This window comes from Gallinula chloropus, assembly GCF_964237585.1.
Source record: "Gallinula chloropus genome assembly, chromosome: 15".
NCBI classification, from domain to species: Eukaryota; Metazoa; Chordata; class Aves; order Gruiformes; family Rallidae; genus Gallinula; species Gallinula chloropus.
The window spans coordinates 15,802,410-15,822,549 of record NC_140100.1 but is presented as its reverse complement, the minus strand read 5'-3'; the positions used below and the strand labels follow the sequence as shown (position 1 = coordinate 15,822,549).

The 20,140-nt window shown below is 45.6% G+C and overlaps 1 protein-coding gene across 1 annotated transcript in view; it reads left to right on the top strand.

Moving 5' to 3' along the window:
- The window catches only part of SHISA9 (shisa family member 9), a gene marked incomplete at its 3' end in the record, with an annotated part of 148,970 nt that overhangs the window by 3,808 nt on the left and 125,022 nt on the right, over positions 1–20,140 (top strand). The window contains exon 2 of the mRNA XM_084271139.1: positions 3,908–4,035. Coding sequence (XP_084127265.1) covers positions 3,908–4,035 — 128 coding nt within the window. The remainder of the gene's footprint in view (positions 1–3,907; positions 4,036–20,140) is intronic.

The following is a 20,140-nucleotide window of genomic DNA, read 5'->3' as shown; positions in this document are numbered from 1 at the left end:
TTGAGAAAAAAGGCCAAGTGGGGCACTGTTGACATTTTCTGTGCCGATAGATCAGTGCTTTTCAGTGAAACACTTACTGTTGGCATGGAGCTGTGAGTCTGGGAGATGAAAATGGAGAGGGGAGCATGGCACCAACTCTGCGTGGCACACTGCGCCTTGGACATCCCGCGATGACGTTCTGCCTGCTTCATCCTCCTCACTTCTGAATGTGTCACTTGACATTAAAAGGAGGGCAGTAGTCCCTTGGGCTCAGGGTCAGGAACAGTAGTCTCCAAACGGAGTAGGGGACACTGTTTTCTAAGAGAAGGAGGGTGTAAGATGTCATCAGATGCAGCAGAGGGAACGAACGTGGCAGTGTTGTGCCTAACAGGCAACAAAGCTGATCTGCCTCCTGGAGCCGGTCTAGAAGCTCCGTTAGGCATGCGAGGGCAGCACATTCTTGCTGCTGAAGACTCCATCAGTGGGACTGCCAGGCTGCACCGGGTGAAGGGCAGAATGAACTCTGGAAAATGAGTGGAAGCAGGAAAAGCTTTACTTCTGTTTCAAGACAGATTTTTCTGTAAATAAAAGCACACCTTTGTCTTCTTCCCTAATCCTCGTGGAGAATGTGCAAACAAACCAAGAATTGAAAGGACAATATTTACAATCACGCCGTGCTATAGCTCCTGTTTCTTGAAGCAATGCTGCTGCCAGTCTGTTAGCAGTCTTCCAGATACTGCAAACCATCTGAGCTCCCCTTTCTTCCTTCACAATGTGCTGAGCTCACAAGTTAAGTCTTTTGTTGGTCATTCAAAATGCACGTACATACCTGGGGCCAAAAATAGTCTGACTTCCCAAACGCTGAATCCTACGTGTGAAATTTTGACCCAGTTTTGGAGGCAAAATATGACAAGTGACCTTTCATGAAATAACCTGTGTTTTAGGCATGTGCCCATAAGGGAAATTCCTGGCTCCACATGCTTTATAACACCTGGGAAGAGTGTTACATACCCACAGAGAAAAATCTTAGGGCAAGAGAAATGCTGAAGTTCTGTGACACTTGGATAGCTCTGGGCTGTGAACTCATGTGTAGGAAACAGTTCACCACTGCTGAAGCACTGCGGCCAGCATCAAAGCACAGGACCTATCGATACCGCCGCCTGATCAGAAGGTTATCTTGTCTGGCATTTCCTTAAAACCCCAACCCTTCAGTACAGCAAGGCTGCAGATAAACATGCTCTGTGTGTGTGATTTCCCCAGTGGGACCCACCCCAGCATCTCTTCAGGTAATGAGCAGAGTGCCGGTCTCTGGGCGGGACAGGCGTGTGGAGGTGTGCTCCCCTGGCACACCCGAAGCTTTCCAGGGAAGCGTCTGCTCAAGGAGTTTGTCATGTCCAGGTCAAACCTCCCTTATCCATTTCATTCTACAGGCAAATCCCGAGAAGAACAAAGGGCAGGAACAGCACTGCTTTGTGAGATGAGCTGCAACACATCTGTAGCTCTCCCTGACACCAGTGGAAGATAAGAACAAGCTCTCTGTTATCAGCCCTTAGAAGACTGTACAATGTGGCTCGTGTAGTGTAACCATAGGTGTCACGCTATTAAAAACAGAACTTCTTTCCTCTTAATGCAGTGGGAGTTGGACAGTGAACTCCTTAAAACCCCTGTGAAAAAAGACACCCTAAAATGGTAGAAAACTCAGCTGGCATTCTCACAGCCAGGCATTAGTTAATCTGCTATCCTCTGGGATGTTATTTAAAGTCCAGAGTGAACAATATTTGCCATCAGATTAAGGGCGATGGGGAAAGCATGTCTGAAAGCCCACTCTCCAAAGTGAGGGAATACTAATCCCTGTAATACCAGACCTGTTTTAACTCCCACGCTGAAGTTAGGAACTTTCCTTTGTGGTTCTTCCCTTCCCAGAAATGTGTCCAGCTGCCTCTGCAATTACAAGTCATACTGATGCCAATAATGCCCTTTGTACAGAGACGTAGTTGCATAAACTGACTAGATATTTATGGGTTTGGGCCTCACTCTTGCTCCAGTGCTTTCCTTTCACACTGTTTCCTACATACCTCTGTGAGATCTCTTCTGTTGAATTTTGATTTTTTCTTCTATGTAGGCCAGCTCTGCTATTTGTGCTGTATAAGCATTGCTTTAAAAGGGAGCATTGCTCTGATACCATTAATCATTTGGTTACTGTCTTCTGACCTTTTTCAGTATCAACAGAGATCTCTAACATGTTGATCAGAGCTGTAACTAATATTTTAATAGCATAATGCTAGCTGTAAACACAATGAAGCATCAGTGGCACTCAGCTGTGTACCACAGCAGCGTCCCTGCCATCTGAAAGGAAGATCCAGCTCAGGGTTCCTGTCTGTCTGGGACTCAGATGAAACTACTTTTTAATATTTAAAAGTACAGTGCTTCTTGATCAAGAAATGATCACGTCAGGGAAGCACAGTGGAGGAGTGAGCTGGCACTCGCCGTGACTTTCACCAGTGAATGTGCTTATTTTTATTTATTTATTAGTTTATAAAATAGTCTTTCTTGATGCAGTATCTGGGACACTGTATATAATTTTGCAGAAAATTAAACTAAACCGGGCATGATGCCCAGAAAATGTATCCATTCCCTTAAAAAAAAGAGAAAAAACCTCAAGTGGTCTAAATATTACAACTAGTAAACCAAAAAGGAGGCAAATAATGGCCAGTGAGGCACTGACCTGAATAGAAAAGCCTTTCCCTGAACACTGGAGACACTGGGAACACGTACCAGAGCTTTTCTTTGCCGAAGGACACGGCTGCTGCAGGTGGGCCAGCTCCTCTCCTGGGCACTGTAGTTCTGCCAGGAGCAACATGGCTCAGACCTAAGGGCTAATCCTGCTCCTGCTGAAGTCAGTGGTAACACTTCATAGCCCAAAATCACAGGCAGAGTTTGATGTTGTCATGCTGGGAGCTTCTGAGCTTAAAACTCCGTGATGAGCTCTGGGTGCACAGGGCTGATACAGGTGTGAGCTCATCTGTATGCCCAAGGATGGACTGAGGCTCAGTGGGACGTTCAGCAGTGAAACCAGTCCGTAGGAGATACGCCAGAGAGGGATGAAACCTGTCTCTCAGATGTAGTTACTGCCTGCAGCTCTGCAGAAACCATCCACCACTGACATCAGGTTGGGCCTGGCCTAACTGCTAGGAATCGTTTTGCCTGCTCCCTGTGCTAGCATAAAGCTTTCATCCTGTTTCTGAACTGGCTTCAAAGCGGCAAGGAGTGTTCCTGTGCAAGCTCTGCTCCATCTTAATGACTAGGATACCCTCAGAAGTTAGAAAAGGCATTTTTGATCTCCCCTTCTGGATGGGAAAAGCTTAAATCCCTATGGAGAACAGTGCTATGCCTACGCATTTCTACGCCAAAATCACGGGATCTTTGAACTGTGGAGACGTTTGGGAATGAGAATGGCCCAGACCAGTGTGCTGTGTGGTGCTCTGTGCAAACACACGCCTGGGAATTGGCTTTGCCAGGCCCTGCTGTTAATGGAGGTGTGAAGGTCACTGGCTTGTGGCAGCAATGGAGTGGGACCAGGTGCTGTGGTGCTCAGCTCCACCAAGACAGCAGTGTACCTGAGCGCATGCAATGGCAGAACTCTGCAGCTCTCAGCAGGCTTCATTATGTTCCTACAAAGCCAAGATGGCTAAAGAACTGAATGTGTTTGTGTAGTGCTGCTAGCACACTGTAAGACAGCCTAAAAGGATCCCTAGGTGCAAGTCTCATGATGAATCTGACCCCCTGATTTTGCTGTGAGCGGAGCTGATTCTCTCCAGCAGACATTATGAAAGGTTGCATTTCAAACTAAGTAAAACCCGAAACTTGGTACATTTTGGTGATGCCTCACAGACTTTGCATGTTCATTCTGGTTTGGTTTGGTTTTCAGGGCTCTTGCTGACGTTATGCGACCTCAGGGTCCTTGTACAACAGATCACATGGAACGAGATCTCAACATTGTGGTACACGTGCAGCATTATGAAAACATGGAGACGAGACCCCCCCCAAACAATTTACGTAAGTGGCTTTATGGCTTTCTCAGTATCTGGAATGCTGGCACTGAAATGAGCGCTGGGAAGCAAATATTGCTGGATGTCAGTGAGAATCAACAGTGCACAGGGTCTGGAAGATTAGAAGCATTCTTCATTTCAGACTGGGAACTAGTGAGGCTTTCCTAGTGCAAGCAGTGTAACACTAGGAGAAAGCCATTTTGAGTAGAGAAATTAGTTACTGTATTTATTTTTAATGAGTTGTTTTGGTTGACTAATACTGGGTTTGCATCTTTGTCTCCTTCTGCCTGGAGTTTTTGCTCAGCTCATCAAGCTATGCCTTATTCCATGCTTTGTTACAGCAAAATGCAGATAGTTAAAGCTGACAGTCAGATTTAATGGGATGTTCCATAGGGCTGTAACACCCACCAAGAGAGCGGGCTCAGGAGTCTCTTAGATCATCCCACTAGTAAAACAGCCGAATCCTTTTCTGGAGAGCATCAAGTCATGGGTAGTTTTCACTTATTTTTTTTTCTTTTTCCTCTCTTAAGGGAAAGGCAAGAGAAAGATGATTATCTTATGTTTTATATTGTTTTTTTATTTGGTATCTGCTACTATGGGTTTATGTTACTGAAGGCAAGGAAAAAGTGCACGTTGCACTGTTGTGACATTACACGTGGTTCTGAGGTCCCAGGCAACTTATTTCTTAGTCTTGCGTTAGACCACAGTACGGATTGTTGTCATGCTCAGGTGCATTTTCTTTTTGTGATGAACAGTTCTGCTGCAATTTTAATTTGGATGTTTATTTGTGTATTTTATAGTCACCTATCTCTTAAATATATATACATATATAAATATATATGCATACAAATTACAGATGATGTATTTAGAAACCCAAGTTTGATATAATTATAAAAGAAAGGGTATAATTCAGGAAGGTTTAGATTGTTAGGTGGTGGATGGCTTTATTCTGTGCTGTAGATCAAAGTAGATGTGAATGTTTTCTCTAAGTGTACTACTACTGCATTGGCATGTGGATTTTGAAGCATTTAAAGTATATGCACTAGTCTTTTCCATATCTTCCTGGAACTGTAGAAAGCAGGACATTTGCTCATATTTGGTTAAAGAAGGGGCTTTCTTTGGGCTGTGGTGTGCAGTTACTGTGGGATTTCCCTGCTTTCTTCTGGGGAAGGAGTCAGAGCAGTGGGAGGAAGAGCGGATGCTTGCGCTGTGTGCCTGCTGATCCGCCCCTGTGGTGGGGCTGCCTGGGATTCCTGACGCAGGGGGGAGTTCAAGCTGTGACCTCTAATAAAGGCACCGCTTGTAGTGAGGTGTGACACCTGATCTGTCTGCACTGCTGCCGCCTGGGCAGCTCCCGAACTGCGTGGAGTCACTCTTCTGAGGGGCCCCATGCCGCAGTCAGAGCTGCTCTGGCCCCGGAGCTGGGCAGTGAGCTCCTCAGGGTGTGAGGAGGGTGGGACCCTGCCCAGTCTCGCTCTGCTCTGCGCATTCGCTCTTTGCCCATCTCCCACCCTTCCTGCCACCATGCTTTCAAGGACAATGATGCCAGATGGTGGGAGGTTTGGGTACAAGCCTTGTTTTGTCTCATATATGAAACGTTCAGAATCCGAGCTAATGTAGGAGCCAGGAAGTACAGAGATTCTGACTGCATCCTCTGTACCCTGACTTCTCTAATCATCACACTGAGGCATTTTACTTTGAACTCTCTGTATGGTACAATGCACGACGTAACACAGCAGGTCTTCAAACTCATTGCTGCTTGGACTTGAATTCAGATTTAAGCCTTGCTGCTGTAAACATGCAGATAAACACAGCTCAGAGCCACTCAGTTACTGCATCAAGGAAGGGGGCAAAAACCCAGTGCCATTTAACAGCACCTTAGGACCTTGGCTGATGATGACCCCACACACCTGTACCACCTCTGTCTCAGAACCTGGCCCCTGGCACAGAGGGAAGGCTGACACTGAAACGGGTCACACACCACTGCCATTGACAACACGGAGGAGCTACTGCTATTCGGAGCTATCTTTAATCCCTTGGGTAATGAACAGGGCAGTCCCAGGACTGCTTCACATGCAGCTCAGGCCTTCCTGCTACAGATGGGAACCTCAGAAGCAGGCCGCTACAACAGCAACTGTTTCAGTCTTTAATCAACTTTATGGATTAAGTCAATCATGTAGATTGTTCAGTGCAGACCCTCAAGTGGTGGAATTACTCAAAGCGTTCTATAACCAGTATTGCATACATTTACTTCTTGGCAAGTGGATCGTTATTCTGTATTTGTTGCCATTATATTCCCTCATAAACTCATTTAAAACATGACTAAATGACCTACTAGAGTCAGTCAGAACATCACACATGATTAAAGGCTGCTGAGACCATGTGCATTTATGGTCCAGAAAAAATCTTATAAAGAAAAACTATTAAGACAAATTTTCCAAGTCCAGTATCTGAGCATGTGGAGATTTTATACCAGAGTTCTGAAACACCCCAGGAGTGGCCAATACTTGCAGGGACTTTGGCAGTGCAGCATTACCTACTCGTAGTGCTGGAAAAGTGACAGGGATTTATGGTATTTTTACAAGCAAATAAAGTGAATTAGAATAGGGTGTGTGACAGCTTTTGTAGAAATTCTGTTCCACATCTCTGTGTACACCAGGAAAATGAAACGGTACAAAATTACAGCATTGGGCACTTTGATAGGTATTTTAAAAGTTTTGTAAGTTGCCACTTTCTATCAACTCAAAATGAGACTTTAAACTGAGACTGCTGTACTTTTCACACTGGTCCCCAGATAGGAAGAGGGCAGGAGGGATTTCTCGGGCATCACCTACCCCTTCTGTACCGTGTCTTTCAGAAAACTGAAGACACACAATGGAAGGCCAAACACTGTTAAAACTGTTTCAATTGGAATGTTCATTTGCTCTTTCTGCCCTCTTGAAAACATTCTGTTGATGTTGCCAACCTGCTCTGAAAGTGTTTTATGAAGGGAAGCTCTGTCAACACGACAAACTTTGCCTGGCCTCTGACACTGGGATGAGCGTGGTGTTGTTTGTGGACAGGCTGTTGTTAGCAGAGGCCAGAGCTGCAGACAGCCCAGCTCTGCCCAGCGAGCAGCCAGGTGGAAGGCCAGCAGTGGGCATCTCTTTTCAGCGACGTGCAGTTTGCTCAGGTTCTTGTCCCTTCTTTTCTGACATTCAGGAGAGACATTTTGGAGGTTCTGGAGAAACAGGACTTTTCCTTGCTCACATGAATCCAGGCAATCCAGATGCTTTTTTATCATAGCTGTTTTGCCTTTAGGGGTTGTTAGCTATCACAGTTGTGTTCCAGTAGTGTGCTTTACTTAGGGTTACTGCTGGAAATGAAATAGGAAGAGGCCATTTCAAAGCTATGTAAAAACCATAAACCCAAGAGCAAGCTTTCCTGCAGAGTCTGAGTTGTTTTATTCAGCTGTGGCTCCTGTGAGTCTCCAGAAAGCAGTGGCTTTCCAGATTTTCCTTTCTCTTCCCTGTGTACTTTCCCTGTGATAAGTGAGCAAGTGGTTTAACTTGTTGGGATTGTAACACTGGTGCAGTGGGAGCTGGGAGGCTTTGTAGCTACATCCTCATTTCTGAAACATGATTACTGCTGCTATTTGTAATTCACAGTCTATGATAGCAGAGTGCAGTTAGTGCAGTGCACAGCCACTTTTCTACCCCTCCGTTGCTCTGCACAGTGCAGAACACCCTCACACTGCATTTCTGCAGACTCCCAAGGTAAAGACAACTTTAAGGGGAAGCCAGTTCTAGCTTATGGAGGTTTTAAGATGAACAGTGTGGCTTTTAGTTAGCTGGACATGTGTGGATTATTTCTTCATTTGGAATGTAACATCAGGCAGCGAAAGGAGTGAGCTGTGAACACTCCTCTGAGAGAAGGGGGTGTTGCACGGTGTCAAACAGCCCATCTTAATACCGGCCAGGGTGTGCAGCGCCTGTGATGGAAATTACTTTCCCTTCTTAAATACATGCCAGGGAGTGATGTGTTTGCTGCTGCACGTGACTGTCAATTGTCCTGGACACTCGCTGACTACACACGCTCATGCTGAGGACAGAGCCCAGCCATTTCTGCAGCGGGTGCCTCAGGATAAGTTAACTTTGCTGTCCCTTCCTCCTTGTGTTGTGGGTACGTGGTCAATAGGAGGGTGGTTTTAAGGTCTCACATAAGCATTCTGTACTGTGTGCTCCTGTGGGCAGCAGCACAGGCTCTGCTGTCCAGGAGGTACTCTGTCACTAGGTTGGTGCTGTGAAATAGAGTTTGTGAGTCTTTTGCAGGCTCTTTCATGCCTCCTGAATATGCTTTCTGTTACTGTTGAATCCAGTGGTCTTTGGTGAACTGGTTATTGGTATGTTTGACATCAGAACCACGTTTCTGTGGGGTGATTCACTGGATTGCATTGTCTCAATACAATCCCCACCATCGCTCGTTGGAAATAAGCATACAGGAGTATTGAGGGAGTAAAGAGAAGTGCTGTTAGGTGAAATGTAAAGCTGTTTGAGTGCATCAAGCACAGTAACTGCTGTAGACAGTGAATGGCACACTCCACAGTCCCTGAGGATGTGCAGGTGTTACTGTCTCAGCGGGCTGCTGGTGACGAGGCCCTTGAGATGCTACCTGAAACCTGGTCCAGAGGCCTGCAGCACCCACAGGACGAGCAGGGAGCTCTGTGTTTGGCCTCTGATTACAGTAAAATGTGTCTTTTAGGCCCGGCTCTGTGCATGGGTGTAGCCCAGAGGAACTGGACTGTCCCCTTCATAAGCTGGTGTCGGCTGTTGACCTCCTTCCTCCCTCAGAAGGACAGAGCAGAGGAGGAAAGCTGAGTGGTGCAGACAGGCTCCAGCCATCTTTCATCCCTGGAGAGATGGACAGTGCTAATAAGTTCTCAGCCAAGAAAAAGGTAGTTTTAGCACAGTGACAGAAGGAGAAGTGAAGAAGTGCTGCTGATGGAGTGCTCCCAGACAGTGACAAATGAGGGAGCAGAGAATGGCTCGCTTAATTGGAGGACGTTCTTACTTTGCAAGAAACAGTGCTCTGGCAGAGGAAGGGAATGCAGCGCAGCCAGTGTGGGGAATTGGTTTCCATTTGAAGCCTTTGTCTTCACTGCCACTGTGCAAAGAGTCATTTTTACTGGGGTTTTTATCATCTGTCCTGGAAGCACCAGAACACTATTCCAGAAAAGCTGGTGATTTAGGTTAAATTCCTGAACTAAAAGCTGAAGACTTAGGATAGCCCTGGGAGAGGGCTACTTACTACATTTTGATTGTAAATGTCATAAACCATGGAGGACACATTCCACACTTAAATTACACACTTTACAAAACTAATCATCCAGGAAAAAGCTCACACTACCACCACCAGCCATGTCAAAATAAATATTGTATTTTAAAAATATAATTTCTGTTTGAGGTTAAAAGCTGCAAGCTGCTTTGTCACAGCTATCTTGAGACCACTTTTTAAACCACTTTAAATTAATTTCTAGATTCTGACTTGGGCTAAAATTATGCCACCAGTAGAACTTCAGAGCATTAGAAAACTGTGATAGAATTGTTGTTAATGTAGTTAGAACTATAGCAATGTATTCCAGAGCTTCCATGCTGGAAACAGAATTTCCCATATAAACTTAGAGTCTGAAGCTGCCTTTCTCTTGCAGCTCAGCCAGTCACTGTGAGACAGTGTTTAATCAGTTCTGAATGTCTGCTTAGCCTCACAGTCATTAATATAAAAAGCATTCCTACTTTACATTCAGATTTTAATTCAGATGCATGATGCTGAATTATGAGAAGATGCTATGAAACTTCTTGAAACACCAATGAGTATTTTCAAGGGAGTTAATTACAACCTGAGAACCACAGCTTCTGAGTTTGCTTAGGAAAGACAAAAAGTAAAACAAATTACATATCTCATTTGTCACAGACTGTTGTCCAATATTTAGAATTTTATTTATTTATTTATTTTTAGAAAACAGGATGATTTTGAAAATGTTAATATATATCATATGTGATGGGCTTTTATTTCTAACTGCAGCAGTGCTCACCAGGGGTGGTATGTCAGAGCTGCAGCCAGCCTCCTACCACACAATGAATTCTGTGTGCTGGAAACAAGCTGTTGGCTGAGTCTGGCAAAGGGTGGGGGGGAGGAAACAGCAAAAGCAAATAGTAAACACAACATTTGGCATGAGCAAGGGCTGAGGGGCTGAACCCTGGGCCTGGAATCACATAAAATGCTGAACTTCACATCGTTGTGCGTGTTCAGTGGGTCTCCTCTTTATTCTGCAACACTCCTGGTTAGGTGGATGTTACTGGAAGCTCTCTGGGAAGGCCGTGCGGTGGGAGGCAGGGGATGGGGCTTAACCAGACCGGGCAGGGCTTGGGAAGCTCTGCTCCACACAGCCATTTCCTTCTGGGCTGAGCCAGGAAGGTTTTGCTCTACCTTCCTTTGCTTATTGCACAATAAGAACAATGAGATGATATCTCTGCCTCGCATCCTATCATTTACTGCTAGTCAGCTTTAATTTAGATAAATCTGACATATCTTCATAAAAATATTAATCAATTTAAAACATATTTGGGAGAAATACAGTTAATCACTGACATTATCCTCTAGCGGCAGTAATTAACATTATGGTATTAAAAATTACTTGGAATATATTTTTACACTTCATAATGTCTTTTTAAAGGCTGAATGGTTATTTAATAAGAATTATTGTCATGACGGAAGGGAGCATTGCTTTACTAGACTGCGATACAGGCAGCTTTGGGAGACTCAACAGCAGACTGGGGAAGCACATGGAACGTTTGGGACTGATTTTGCTGCCATTGTGGTGCAGGTTCAAGTATTTTGAAATGTTGCCTGGTAGCACAATGATGTATTTGCCCTCTACAAGATGAAAAGTTCGGTATCTAAACATGGGTTGGATTTGGAAAACACTGATGTGTTTCCCTTGTGATTCCACACTATCAGCATAATTATTAATGAGGGTTTAGTTCCAGAGGTGTCTGTTATTAGATGTGACATGTCCTGTCATCAAATGCTCACCTGAAAACACAGTGTTTAGAAGAATAAGCATCCTTTCCTGTTTCAGCACTTTGCAAACATACAACTTTGTTGTATGTTCTCTGCTTTACATCACATCTTGCCTTGACATGTGCACAGCTCTGACTCCAGTTTTATTATCATAAAATAAGGTCAAGAAGGGAACTGAGTGTGTTTAATACTTATGAAATAGCTTTAGTGGTGGTTTTTATAATAGAAAAAGTAGTTGGAAAACACCCCATGGAACTATGATACGAAACTCTGTTGATAATCACTCCCAGCTGATTACAGTGTGATGTTAATGTTGGCTTAGGTATACTAATACATTTAATCTTTAATTTTTAGCTACCACATTTAAATAGCTTCTAAGAACCGTTAAGTAGCATCCTTCTGTTTTAACACGTACAGTTAAGAAGCATGTCTGTGTACCCCAGCCCAATGCTGTAACTATACTTCTGAACCCCTAAGGAACTTGTGAGGTAATCCAATTGCCTTTCACCTTCCACTCCTTGCCAACTAAAGGCAACGCATGTTGGATGAACAGCTGTTTATACACACACACACACGAGCATACAGAAAGGAGAGTAGGCACTGCCTGACAGCAGTTTGTGTAGCTGGAAGTGTCCCCAATAAACTCTTTCAAACACAGATCTGTTTTTTACTTGGAGAAGTGGGTTCTCTGTGTTAGTCCTCCTTTTACACTCTACAGTACTAGGCAGGAAAACCCAGCCTTTCCCGTGCAGATAGTTGCTCTTCCAGAGCTGACCTGACTGTTCCTTATCACTGTGGAGCTGCTTTATTGCTTTCTCTCAGCACATTCTCCTTGCACACTAAACCTCGTGCTTCCTATCGCTCTTTCCTGCTACCTGTGACAAACCAGTCCTCCCTGACTACAGGAACTGTTTGATGATACTAGTTTATGTGGGTTTAGAAAGTCTGGGCTCAGCTGTTCTGGATGACACATGAAGGAATGGCTCAGCACAGAGCGGCAGGGCAGATGTCTGGGGGCAGTCCATCTTACAGCGGGGCAGGCAGGATTAAGCGCTTCCAGCCATCAGTGGCGGGATGTCAGCGGGTGCCGGTGGGAGGTGGGCACAGCCTGTGAGCCTCGCAGCACCCGCAGGGTTTTGGCAGCCTTGCAGCAGCCTAAGCCTCTTAGATGGAGTGCTGGCTGGTCAGAAGTCATAGCAAGGCACTCGCCGTCTTTACTGGCTCAAGGATCTTACCCCAGGGCACGAGAACTCACTCGGGACCTCAGAGATATCTTCTTGAGGGGAATTACGGTTTGTTGTTAATCTTGAGTAGGGAGAGAGATAATCCCTGGCACCAAAGGCAGCGAGCTGGAATTACGCTGCAGAGTGGGGGTCACCTCTCTGCTCTCTTCATGGGGAAAGATCTTCAGATTTTATGAGTGACAACATGACCCAAACATTTTTAGACAGTAAGACATGTGGGCCATGAAAATCGTGTCTCTGTAGCTTCATGCTTGACTCTGCTGAGGCTGTTGACTGGAATAACACCAGTGTTCCATTCCTCTTTACCACCTACTGTGCCTCTTCATCAGGAAGAGGAAGGCTTTTGCCTCCCCACTCCAGAACCTCTGTGCCTCAGCATCCCATAGGCAGCACCTCAGGTTCCTGTCACATTTCCTGACTTTGTCTGGACAAAGAGGAGCACTGTATGGCCTTCTCGGAGTTACCTGCTCCTGTGTGCATGTGCTGGCAGATCAGCAAGCAGAACAAAGCAAGCAAACCACTACAGAGCTTGTACCTTGGCCTTTTGTCTCCATCCAGCCATTTGTTTTTCTAACAGCTGCAGAAACATCTCATCCTTGAGATCTCAGCAAGACCAGAAGGGGCAGATGGGTTAAAAGTTACTAGAGGGAGCAACAGATAGCTAGACAAAAATAAATTACATTAGCCTTGTTCTCTTTTAGGACCAATAAATCTGGAGTTATTTACTGAGTGCAATAAAATGCTACAGGGCACTGTTAGCACCAAGTTTGGATCCGTAAATCAAATAAATATTGAGATGCTGCTCTGAGAGTCTGTAATCATCAAATAGGGAGATCTAGTCATCAAAGGTTGGGAATGCCAGGAAGACAAGAAAAGAAGGATGGAGTAATCTGTGGCACATCCCTTTCCCCATAGATCAAAGAAGTTATCTATCAGGATGATGCCTGATTGGTAGTATCTCAATTAATTGTATAAAAAAGTCTGAAGGGAGGCAGAATTAATTGTATAGGAAAGTCTGGGGATATGTCAGAAGATCAGACCATAGAGGAAAATACAAGCTCAAAACTTGGCAGATGATTTATTAATTGCTAATTATTCTTATTTCTACTTTACATGATATTAAGTGTATGCTAGAAGCTTCCAAGTGGAAAATGCACACAATAGCTAATGCAGTTCAGAAGCAGCATTAATCCTCCTTCTTGGCTTGCAGCACTCTTGGGAAAGAGATGTGGTGTGGCTGCAGGGATGGGAAGTCGCTGGTGCTAAGCAGTCTGAGGATAACTAGCAGATGACAGAGGGAGCAGTCCTAAGTGCCTGCTTCCCTTGGCCAATTGATGTACCCAGAAGTGGATCTGCTTTCCCCGTGTCCCTGCAGCCTATCCAGGGTCTGAGATCAGGGCACCCTGGAAGTTGGCAAGCGTGAGCCTGTATCTTGAAGAATGCTCTTCTCATGCACTTACCAGCAAGTCTTTTCAGCTTGGAGGGAATTAACAGGAGAGGAATCCTTTATCTGAATTATCATCCCTGTAAAATAAAACTAGACCATATGCATGTCGTAGTCCAACATCACCATCAGGACTGTGCTGAACCCGGGCAGTCAGCATATCTGGAGCAACTCTGTCCTCTGAGGTGAGAGGTGAGCAGACAGTGTTTACCCTTGGCGCATCCCACACCGCTCAGCGGGAGCTGTGTCCATCGGAAGCCAAACTGAGTGTTCTCTGAGTCTGACTGCCTGGCAGCCGAGTGCTCTGAGCATCAGGTTATCTTTGTGCTTCAGATTGTAGGAAGGCGTTGCAGAAGCCAGTGCAGAGCTGGCTGCCATCCAGCAGCACACCATTAGCGTATTTATGGTTAGATCCCTAGACTGGAGAGTGGAGATTGCTGCTGCCACAGCTGTCTGAAGTTGTATCCACTGCTATCACTACCAGTCAGAGCAAACTAGATTTGGCAAACCCAGTCTGCGCTATCAGCGAGCCTGGCAGATCCAATTCATGAATGAGGATCAGCATAGCCTTAACATAAAGAAATGCCAGATGAAAAGGTAACTTGCTCAGAGCAGATGTATTGAACGTATGGGATGAGAGCAGCTGTCATGGGAAGATGACAATGAAGAGCCTCACTTCACAGCGAAGATGTCAGAAAGCACACAGCGAGAGTGGGCTCAATTTTAACTGCTCCAGAGATTCTTCCTTCAAAAAGGATTCAGAATTTCAGAGTGAGGTAGAGTGTGACTCTTGGAGCTGCCTACACCGCTCACTGAACTTTCAGAGGAGAGAGCTGTGTCTGTAGAACAGTCCTTACCCCATGGGCAAATCCACCAGACCCACCATTGGACGCTCTACCAACCTGACTCGTTTGGTGAATGTCTGGATGATAGCCATGGTATAGTTTCTGTTTAAGCCGTGGATAAGTATCAGGGGGAGAGAGAGTAATCAAAAATGAATCTGAAAACGAAACTAATTCTACAATGGTGATGTGAATTTAAGGATTTATCCAGCTGTGGCTCAAAAGCAGGACACGCAAGTCTCCTTCTCTGCTCCCGAGGACTATCTAGTGGATGACACCATTGTTTCAGCTCAGGCTCCCTCTCTCTCCCTCCATCTCTTTCTTGCCCATCAAAGCTTTCCTTGCCTTCGTGTTTGTGATTCCGTTTTTCTGTGCCCGGCAGTTGTAGTGAAGAGATGCCACAGGTAGTGACAAGGCACAAATTCTGGAAAAACTCCACCAGAAGAGATAGAATGGGTTTGTGGAAGTGATCACCAGTATGTACATTATGTCATGCACTATAACTTACAGCAAAATACAGATCTCTTTAAAGGTCAGCATTAATGAAACAATGAAAACAATTCTAAATGCATGGAAGAGAATCAGTCACAGTTAAAGTGTCATTGCAGCTCAAGAATCCGTAGAGGTGATACGGGAAAAGACAGTGTCTGTTTGTCTTCATATCAACACCGACTCTACCTGGAAAAATATTATGCATTTGTAAAAGCTTGAAGTTGTGCTTTTAGGCTCAGAATAACAAATGGGAGGAGGGGCTTTTAAACAAATCTCTGTGTTCTCTTCCATGCTTTTAACATCCTTACCACCTCGGGTACAACTCTCTGTACGTTCTGTGGCGGCACATGACACACTGCTGCTCTCCCATCAACCTTCTGACTTAGGCCACTTGTGTGCAAAGCGTGTGTAAGCTGCATAGTGTGCGTGGCCTCTTTTCCTCAGTGGTGTAAGCACGTCTCATTTTGCCATCGCCTCACTATAAGTATTAGCGGGGGAGGAAGCTGTTTGTTGTTGATACACCTTTACATGAGTATATAAACAAAAAGTGCCTTCTGAAAGATGCATCTTCTAATATTTTCCGTAGCTGCTATTCCAGGACTCCCTGAACGGGCTCACTGCACATTCTGAGGCAAACAAATGTATTTCAGCAGCGGCGGGGTGATCTTCTCACCCATTATTCACAACGCTTTGTAATTATGGCAGTGATTAGCTCTACAGGCACAGAAAAGCCAAGAAATGTGTGTCTCTGGATCTCAGGAATTAGTGCAGAACAATGTGGAAGTTACAGTAGCATACTGATTCTGATAGAAACCCAGGGAGAGGCAGGTATTGTCTTTCATTGTCTTTGACAGTCCTCAAATTCCACCCACTATGTTTTAAATAAATACGCCTGAGATGTGGCAGTGTGTTTGTATCAGCATAATACAATAATAATTTCAGAAATATAATACAATCAACTCTATCCTTGTTTACATAATCAAGATTATTCCCATCTCATAATCCAAGGATGCTTGTAGCAGTCTGTTGTATCACTTACATCAACGTTATTACCTACCCTGGGTACATTGAGATGTAATTTGAAACAGAAACAATGGAGTTCTGGGGATAAGGAAATGCTGATCGAACCCCTAAGGATTTCTAGAGGTCACAAACACCCTGGCACTCCTCCAGGATCACAGCTGCTGACTGGAGAACACTCTCCAGTTTCCCTGAAATGCCAGGTTAACATGGATATTAAAATAAAACCTTGAAAAAAATGAAGAATAGGGACTAATCAGGAGCTTATTTTGGGGGTGGGAGGATGGGAGAACCCAAAGTTCTCCAGTACCCATAATGCTTCACATAAGCTTGTCAGAATAGTAAAAAATGTGAAATGCACCTGCTCAGGCTAATTTATTAATTATCACACAAGTCACTCCAGGAATTAGTTTGGTGATTCAAAATTGGGATATATGGTGTCAGTGTAATAGAAAGCTCCTTCCCCTGGCGCAGCCACGGGCACCCAGAGGAAGATGCTGCCCTGGGGGAACACTACCAGGCCTGGTGCCTGGCGGGGAGTGAGCAGAGCCTGGTGCTGGGGTCGCCCTGGCTGCCGGGTTAAATGCAGCCGGAGCGGGTGGGACAGTGTCCAGTTTGTGAGTTCGCAGCCTAAACTGGCACTGGGTTTCTGGTCCTGGGAGCATTAAATACTCTGGGAAGAAACGAGTTTGCTGTTTGTTAATGGTGTCAGTAACCTGTTCTCTTGGTGAAACCAAGGGGAGAGTGTTTATTCACAAATGTTTAATTTACAAACACGTTTGGTCCTTCGGGCAGAGGCACGTGAGCTGTACTGATGGGCTGGGCGCCAGCCCAGCATCACGGGCCCTGCGTTCCCCTCCCACCCTGGTGGGCAAGTGGCAGTTTTGGGGCTGAAATCTCAGTGGTGTCCCAAGTTCCCTGGCTGTGGGAGGAGGGAGGGCACAGCCAAGGGGCAGAGCTGTGACCCACCAGCAGTGTGCTCCAGCTCTGACCGCCTCAGCTGCAGGGCTGTGAAGGAGGAAGTTCAATCTATGAGCTCTGGGGCCTGGTAAGGTACAAGCCCTGTCACTCCACACAGCAGCGTCTGTGAGCAGCTTGTGGGCTCTGGGCCCAAACCACTGCTGTCCTCCTCCACTGAGGCTTGGATCGACTGGTGTTATAGGTTGTTTTTATGGAAATACTCATTTCCCTTTCTCTTCACTTGCGTTGGTATCAGAGATTAATGCAGACCAGAAGCGTAAGATATGCTTATAATCCCAAGCGTTCTGTTAAACCCCAACTCAGAGCAGGGAAGAGGAGAATGCTGCTCATGGAAACCGCATGTGCTGAAGATTTTGCTTTCATGTGAATGCAATTAGAGCTCTTCCCCTAAGATAATAGGATAAGTAACAATATGAGGAAATCCGTGGGCCCTGCAAACATGCCGGAGGGGGAGAGGGGTGTTTGCCCGGTGCCCACCAGTGATCAGCTGGCCATTCCCACCAGCCATGTGTCAGCACCAGAAGTCCCCCTTCCCCCTCCCCTGGCTGTGTGTGTGTGTAGGTTTCACAGAGAAGCTGGAGGCTCAGTTGAGAGGGACAGGGCCACATTTTCACAGCTATTTTATTTTTCATTTATAGAGAGAGAGATGTGCACAAATAAATTCCTGTCACATAAATGGCAGCGAGATTCAGGACAGCAGTGAGTTTCTGAGCACCTGATCAACTCACATGCCTTCTGCCAAATTATTCTGTGAGATCTGTGCTGAGATTCTGAAACTTTGATCTTCTCCTAGCAGCACTTGCTACCTGATAGAAACAGATTAATGCTCTGTCTCTGGAGACTAAAATGATTTTGGGGAGTTTTCAGTAGTGACTCTGATTCCTACGTGAGAGACTTGCAATAAATGACATACAGGATGGATCACAGCTCTAATTAAATTTTTAAGGATGTTGAAATATATCCTTGGTACTGGTGGCTCTTCTATAGCAAAGGTAGCATTTCCATAGCCTAACACAAACAAGCAGTGAATTCCTGGTAGTTGGTATGGCACAGTGCCCCTTGGCAGAAATTTGGGGTGTCTTATCATGGATTTTGCCTGCTTCAAAAGTCACACTGACATGACCTCTGCAGCAAACTGGCTACCCAGAGCTCCTACAGCTCCCTGTACAACTGGCAGGAAACCCACACTCTGTTCTGCAGCAGTTTAGCCTGATCCTGCCCAGGACATGGGCTGTGTTGCTGTGAGGTGCTGGATATAAACCATGGGGGGCACTGCCAGGCCCATTCCCCTGTGGGGCCAGGGCCTCTGGCAGTTGTCAGGACAGGAGCAGCACCAGCTTTCTCAGGAACTGGGGCGAGCCCTGGGGGAAGAGCGGGGCATCCCTGAGCTTGTCCTTGGAGCAGCAGCCCCAGGTAGTTCTTTGACCCGCTGGGAGCCAGGATGGCTGGCAAAGCTTGGTGCCTGTCATCAACACACTGTGACTGAAGAAAATACAGAATTAGGGTGTAAATGGTGGAAACACAGAAGGTTCTTCACAGCTCTTCCTTTAGCTGTGGCCAGTCTGCAGTGGCAGGGAGCTCGGGATGTGACACACACAGCGCTGGGGATTTGTGACTCAACAAAAGCTAGCAGCGATCTTTTTATTTTTAATCTTGGCAAAAAAATTGGCAAAAACATTCAAATTAAAAGAAAATCTTAATGGAAAGGCTTTTTTCATATAAAAAGATTTCAAGCACTATATATGTTCTTCTTTCTCATGAGACAATGGCTGCTGACTCTCCAATGCGTTCTGCAGCAGCTGAAGACTCACAGTTCTCTGTTCAGTCTGTAAATCTTTTCATGCCTGTTATATCTTTCTCTTGTCCTCCAACATCCTTTCTAGTGCCTACACATGATCCCTGTGTGCAGGTGATATTGCTGATCTAACCCAGAATTTATCTTTCTGCCCTCAATACCTGCAGGTTTGGCACAACTTCTGCCATAGCTGGAATTTGGGCTGTGAGAACATCCATCCTCTTGCTGCTGTAACTGGTCCCTGCTGTGTGAAGTGTGTGTTAGTTTGTGGGCAATATCTCACTAACCTAACTGACCTTCCTACATAATTCAAAACCTTCACCCTCACTCTGTGCAATCTCTCTAATGTTTAGATGCACAGTGACTTGTCATTTGCATCCCATAAAGGTTTTATAACAATAGCAACTTCAATTAAACTATGCCGCTTGGCTTCATCATGCTTCCCCCAAAATACCCTTGCCATCGACATTTCTTAGTGGCAATTCTCCTGAGAGTTCCAGAATGTATCAGTCACAGGTAAAACAGCATGTTCTCTGCAAATGTTAATGAGTTTACAAACTGCTGAGTATTACAGTGATAGATTCCATCATATTTCTCTCCTGACTTTACACAGTCTTGGCACCGCAATATTTTTAGCTTCTCTCTGCTCTCAAAGGGCCCAATCCAAAGCCCATTGAAGTCAGGGAAAGAGGTGTATTAAGATTAGCAGCTTTTGATCAAGCCTGAGACAGTCAGTGCTGTAAAAACATTATCTGTGCACATCCCTTATACGCCACTGACATCTCCTTGCACCACTGCCAGTTCCTGAATCTCATTTTCCGTTCAGCTCTCTGCCTGATCAGGAATCTATTACAGTCCGAGCAGTCAAGGCAGCCGTCTCCAGCCAGATAATTTCCAGCTTCCCAAATAGAGGGAACTAATACAATGTCTGCTGCATGCCCACATCTCTGTCGTAGCTCACACGGCATCGCAGAGGAGGGCAGAACGCAGGCAGCAGTGATCTCTGGAGGCCAGGCCTCCCCTCCTGCTCTTACAGGGGTTTCACAGGTATTTGGGGCATGCTGCAGTGGTTGTTCAGCTGTGCTGGCTGAGCAGCAGAGAGGGCTGCAGTGCTGGGTCCCTGCTGCTGCCCATAGCAGCAGAGAGCAGTCCTGCTGTCCCTCCCAGGCACTCCCATGTCTCTCCCCAGAGGAAGGTGCCCTTTGTTCACAGAGAATTTTCACTGCAGGGGGTGC